The 6231-nt window shown below is 39.1% G+C and overlaps 1 protein-coding gene across 1 annotated transcript; it reads left to right on the top strand.

Moving 5' to 3' along the window:
* The first annotated feature begins 1453 nt into the window (after nt 1-1453).
* On the top strand, nt 1454-4301 carry LOC135771858 (E3 SUMO-protein ligase ZBED1-like). Its single transcript, XM_065282227.2, has 3 exons — nt 1454-2406; nt 2825-3453; nt 3541-4301. The coding sequence occupies exons 1-3, from the start codon at nt 1533-1535 to the stop codon at nt 3931-3933; spliced, it is 1896 nt and encodes a 631-aa protein (XP_065138299.1). The 5' UTR covers nt 1454-1532; the 3' UTR covers nt 3934-4301.
* Nucleotides 4302-6231: the final 1930 nt, after the last annotated feature.

Below are 6231 nucleotides of genomic sequence, written 5' to 3'. Positions count from 1 at the left end.
ACTGATATGATCAACATTCATTATAAATGATGAGGAGACAGAAGGCATAACACGCCTGTGATTTTTAGATTGTAAAATTCTATACCTATATCCATATCTTTATGACTAATTCATCAGAAGAAAGAGGTGCCCTAAAGAGGTGGAGCACAACTGCACAAAGGCACCGGTGGAGGTGCGTCAGGCAGCAATGCCCAGCAGGTCGACCATCAGCCTGTATTTTGATAAATGATAAGTATTTTATAAGGCAGCTATTGAGTCCATTGTCCGGTATGGTATTGTGGCTTGGTTTGGTAACCTGTCCGTTAAATTAAAATCACAGCTACAAACATTGATAAAAAGGGCAGGGAAAATAATTGGGCAAATGCCACCTACTCTTAATGAGCTCTTTGAGGAGGCTTTGAAGAAACAAGGTTTTAAAATCATCAATGACCCCAATTATGTCCTGCATAATGAGTACGAGCTGATGCCTCTGGCTAGAAGGCACAGGTTACCAAACTGTAAACTTAATCTGTATAAATTTTCATTTGTGCCACTTTCAATCAAATTAATGAATAACAACAGATAGGGGTGCGTTTGTGTGTATATTAGCTGCAGTGATGTATTTATGATAAATATTATTAAATGAGATTGGATATACTAGTAGAATAGGTTATGGCTTTGTACTTTTAGGGCACTGGTGCAATATATTGTAAGGTTATGTATTTATGAGTGTATATGTTGTGTTTATAGCTGTTATGGAATTTGTGCAATCGGGTAATGTGCAATACAGATGCAAAATGTTAGCAAGGTTAACGGGACATGTGGAATTGTCAGGATGAGGTAGGATGGTGGGTGTGTTTTGTGTAAGTAAAGTGTGGTTTTTTTTGTGTATGTATTAATGTATCGCTTTTCATTCTCTTGATTGCCCAAGACAAATTTCTCCAATAGGAGACAATAAAGGCTCATCTCATCTCATCTCTCATCTCATCTTTATTTTCTGCTTGATCTAAAAACACAATTGCACATCAGTTTAAAAAAAGATTTAGTTACATTTTACACTGAAATGCTACAAAACGGGGCCAGAAATTATAAAAAAATATATATTTTAAAGAAAATACTAAAGTTCGGTTATAATTTGTTCACGTTGAATATTTCAATTTATTTAACAGAACAGGAACACAATTGAGCAGTCTTGCTTTAAAGGAATCATATTATGAATTTTTTAGGATGTAAAATAAGTAAGGAATAATTGACGACGGGCCTTGGGTGTGCATTATTTTCAAATAATTCAAATGACAAAAGTCAATTATTTCTCTTATACCGCAAACATTGCTATAGTGCCTATTTTTAAGACATTTGACAAGTTAGGTGTGCAGTTTACAGAAAAATAATCAACACCTGTGGAACATTTCTCAGTAGGGCTGAACGATTAATTGCATTTGCGATAAAATCGCGATTTGACAGAACGCGATTTTCTAATCGCAACGTGCGCGATTTGAGGTGGTCACGTGACGCGAGCGAAAGAGCGGAGAAGACGGCTGCATCACTTTTTCATGCTGGCCAGCGCAATGGCCTCTTGCTCGACGGAACAGTCAGAAACTGACACAGCTGATACTTTAATCTCGAAGAGGAACAGCACGTCGGTGGTATGGAACTATTTTGGTTTTAAAAAAGATGATGTTGAGCAGCGTCAGGTGTTGTGCAGAGCATGCCGTGCTCCCATTGCTACTTCACGGGGAAACACTACAAATCTGTTTCAGCACTTAAAAAAATACCACAAATCAATGCATGACAGTTGTATGACCAAAATGCCAAGCACCAGTGCGAGAGTCAAGCCAAATACCTCAAGACAGGGATCACTGACAGAAATGTTCGAAAGTGTCACTCCGTATGAACGTAATTCAAAACGGCACGGGGAAATCACTCGGAGAATAACCGAGTTCATAGCCAAAGATATGATGCCTCTCAGCACGGTGACCAAGCCTGGGTTCATGGCATTAATACATACGCTTGATAAACGTTACAGTATGCCCTCCCGCACATACTTCAGTCAGACTGCCATACCGGAGCTGTACAAAAAGTGCAAAGAGAAAGTCGCCGCGGAACTTAAAACGGTGGAGTTTTTTGCTAGCACTACTGATATGTGGTCAAGCCGCACAGCTGAGCCGTACCAGAGTCTTACAGTCCATTTTATTGATGAAGATTTCAACCTCCGAGCTCGCTGCCTACAAACGATCTACTTCCCAGACGATCACACAGGGGAAAATATTGCAGCCGGCCTGAGAGAAGGGTTTGTCAGCTGGGATCTCCACGAGGAGAATCACGTCTGTATCACGACGGACAACGCGTCGAATATGGTGCTTGCTGCGCGGCTTAATGAATGGACGAGGCTCCAATGTTTTGGCCACAGATTACATCTTGCCATTGGTAAGTTATCGTGTGTGTGTGTGTGTGTGTGTGTGTGTGTGTGTGTGTGTGTGTGTGTGTGTGTGTGTGTGTGTGTGTGTGTGTGTGTGTGTGTGTGTGTGTGTGTGAGAGAGAGATGCGTCGGTTAGTACAGCTGAATATACAAATATATATAAAATAATGATATTATATAAATCGGATGGGATTAAATAAATTCATACTTTCACTCCTTTTTTAATATGTAAATTCATTTTACTTGAAATGCCCACATGCATTTTTTTTTAATTGAGAGAGAGAGAGAGAGAGAGAGAGAGAGAGAGAGGACAGTGGTGTGGATGAGTGTATTTCAGAATTACAGCTAATGTGAATGTGTAATAGTGAGAGCCTTGTATCACAAAACTCAAATTGTGTGTAAAACACTACTTTTTATTTCTTTTAGAAAATGCACTCAAAGATGACAGAGTGTCAAGGGCAACAGGACTGTGCAGGAAGCTGGTGGGGCACTTTTCCCACAGTTGGAAGAAGAAAGCAGCCCTGACGGAGGCACAGAGAGAGCTCAAACTCCCTGAGCACAACCTCATAACGGAGTGCCCAACAAGATGGGGTTCTAAAGAAATGATGATTGCCAGAGTGCTTGAACAGGCCAAAGCCATTTCTCAGGTATTGTCTGTAGATCGATATGCACGCTCCCTTATCCCAACCTGGCAGGATATTGACGTGTTGGAGTCGATTCACAAGGCACTGCATCCTCTACTGGAGTTTACTGATGCTCTTTCTGGAGAGGAGTATGTAAGCATCTCCTACCTCAAGCCAGTTCTCCAACTTTTTGCCACATCAGTCCTGGCTGAAGATGCTGAGGACACTGACCTGACTAAATCAATAAAAACCAAAGTCCTAGCATACCTCAACAACAAATATGGAGACCCAAACATCCAGGAGCTTTTGGATGTTGCCTGTTTCCTGGACCCTAGGTTCAAAATACAGTACATCAGTACAGACAACATCCCTGCTATCAAGACTCGTCTGAAGACAGAGATCGTACACTTGGCACAACGTACATATCATTTGGTAAATAATTATGTATTTCACAAAAACAAACATTTTTTGTAAAATCTAACTGGAAAACTAATGGCTGTTGTTTTCATGTTTCAATAGGAGAAGAGGTCTCGTACTGAAAATGTTCAGATGCCTCAAAGTGCACAGTCCTTGGGGGAAAAGCCGAAGAAGTCTCTTGGCAGTTTTTTTAAGACCAGTTCAGCCTCTCCTTCTTTGCCTGTAAGTCTTGAAGATGTCGCAGAGGCAGAGATAAACAATTACCTGATGACTCCTACCATTGATGGAGAAGATGATCCATTGGCTTGGTGGAGGGTGCACAAGATCAGCTACCCACAGTTGTGCACCATGGCACGCAAGTATCTTTGTGTACCTGCTACAAGCGCTCCCTCAGAGCGTCTTTTTAGCACAGGAGGAAATATTGTGACTTGCACTCGCTCATCCTTGAAGCCAGCAAAAGTCAATATTCTGGTTTTCTTAGCAAAAAACCTGTGAGCCACTGAGAACAGAACTGTTGGATAATTATGTCTGGCAGTGCCATACTCGTAGTGAAATTTAGTCTGTGTGGTGTGTTATTGTTGTGTACTTGAGATAAGTGAGGTTCATCTATATTATAACATTCAAACAGTTTATAAAAAATAGTTTATTGTCTAAATTAAAAGTGCATTTCTCTTTTTTTATAACTTTATTTACTTTGATTTTACAAAATATTTTCAATGCAAATTCCTTGTTTCAGTTGTGTGAAATGTTACTGACTAGGGAGCAGTAAGATACATCATTTTAAATATTTTTTTTCTTAAGACTGTACATTTTGCACACAGTGTTTACAAAGTGCATGTTTTTGTTTCAATTATTTAAATGCACAGTGGCAAAGCCACAGATGTTTCTGTAATGAGAAGTTCAATAAAAATGTCATTTATTTCAAGTCATACATGTTTGAATTTAATACTAACAAATAGGCCCAGCCTATGTGAAAGAACATTTCACACTAAATGTATCTAATATTGTGTTTGGTCGTATCCAAATTATTCGTTGTTTTGTTGGGAAAAAAGGATAAAAATAAATCGCATATTAAATCGCAATCGCAATTTTGGGGAAAAAAATCGCAATTAGATTATTTTCCCAAATCGTTCAGCCTTATTTCTCAGCCAATCAGAATAAAGCATTCAACAGACCCGTGGTATAAGTGACTTGATAGATCAACCATCTATCAACCACCAAGCCCTTTTCACACAGACATTCTGGAAAATACATGGAAAAGCCAACCTGGATTTTTTCGGAATTGTTTAATTTTTTATTCATTCACACTGCCATGATTAGCCGGCATCTGCAAGGTCCCGGAAAGACACGTTTTCTACGCAGCGTCTGAAGTTTGCATATTATTTATTATTTCTCTCTCCAGAAACAACTTGCGTGCATTTTTGTTTATGATAAAGGAGCGCGTGAACGCACAGTTCTATGCTGGTGAATGATCTCAGCTTCAGAGTGGATATTTGACGAGCTCCCTGATCTCAGTTTTTAGACATTTCTCATCGTGATTGTTTATATGCATTAAAAACCCGCATTTTGAGGAGCTGAACGATATATCTTGTTGGGATAATGCGTGGGTATTTTCGTTTATTATAGCTCAAATGAGCATGTGACGCAATATTATTTTATGCTGCTGAATGATCTCCGTTTCAGTGCAGAAAGTGACGAGCTAACTTACCTGATATCTGCTTCAGTCCAGTTTGCTGACATTTCTTGTCGTGAATGTTGTAAAACCCTCATTTCGGCTTCTTGTTCAAAAGAGGGTTTTCCGGGTCCTCTTTTCGGCAACGATCCCAGAAGATATACGGGACGTGTTTGTGTTCACACAGACGCTTGTCTGGCAATTTTACGGGTATTTTCTGGGACCAAAGGTCTGTGTGAATGGGGTTCTGAACGTAGAAAGAGTAAGGGGATGGAGAATCCCAGGAGGCAGGATAGGGATTCAGTGACATCTTAACAAAAAATTATTAATGGTTGGGCAGGGCCATGTGGCATGGATGTATGTGTTCGGACATTTTTGTGAGCAGTGCGAGCAAATTTCTGATGTAAATCCCTTTTTTGGACAGTCTTTCCACAGTGTAATGTGTACTATAAAGAGTCTTATACTGTATGAGCTGGAGGTTGGCATTTTTAGGCAAATTTGAGTCCAGAAGTCGGTATCTGGATTTGGATAAGTAAGGTTATGGTTTTATTTGAATTAGTTGGGGGAGGATATATTAACTTAATCTGCTAATGGAGAGGGAAGTTGAAGAGAAAGGGTTTGCCTTGATATATATGTATTGGGGCTGGTTTGCTAATACATGCAGAAACAAATTTATTACAACACGCATATACACTAGACATACACTAAAGATGAGATTTGAATGACATTGATGAGACAGAATATGATTCATGTATTTTCTGCATGATTAAACCTCTGCATGTCTTTATAGCCCATCATGTTTCTACCTGAATTTCACGATGAGTGTGGTACAAAATATTATCAAACCAAACCACCAGGTGTGAAGCCCAAAGGCTTATTTGAGCAAACATTTAACCATGAAAAAAGTGTGTCTTAAATTACTTTGTGCTTAAATTACTCAGTTGCTACAATTATTGCTAAAAAAAGAGGCATCACAGATAGCAGAGAACGTGTCGGCAGAGGATTGTTTTAACATGTAGCAGTTTATTTGTTCATTGAATACAGATAATATAATAAAAAGTACAGCTATAAAAATATACAAATATGTTATGTAAAAAAGAAAGAAAAGTAAAACAAAGTGA

Source organism: Paramisgurnus dabryanus, chromosome 19, assembly GCF_030506205.2.
Source record: "Paramisgurnus dabryanus chromosome 19, PD_genome_1.1, whole genome shotgun sequence".
Classification (NCBI taxonomy): domain Eukaryota; kingdom Metazoa; phylum Chordata; class Actinopteri; order Cypriniformes; family Cobitidae; genus Paramisgurnus; species Paramisgurnus dabryanus.
Note: the sequence above shows the minus strand (reverse complement) of the source record. Positions and strands in the feature narration are given on the sequence as shown.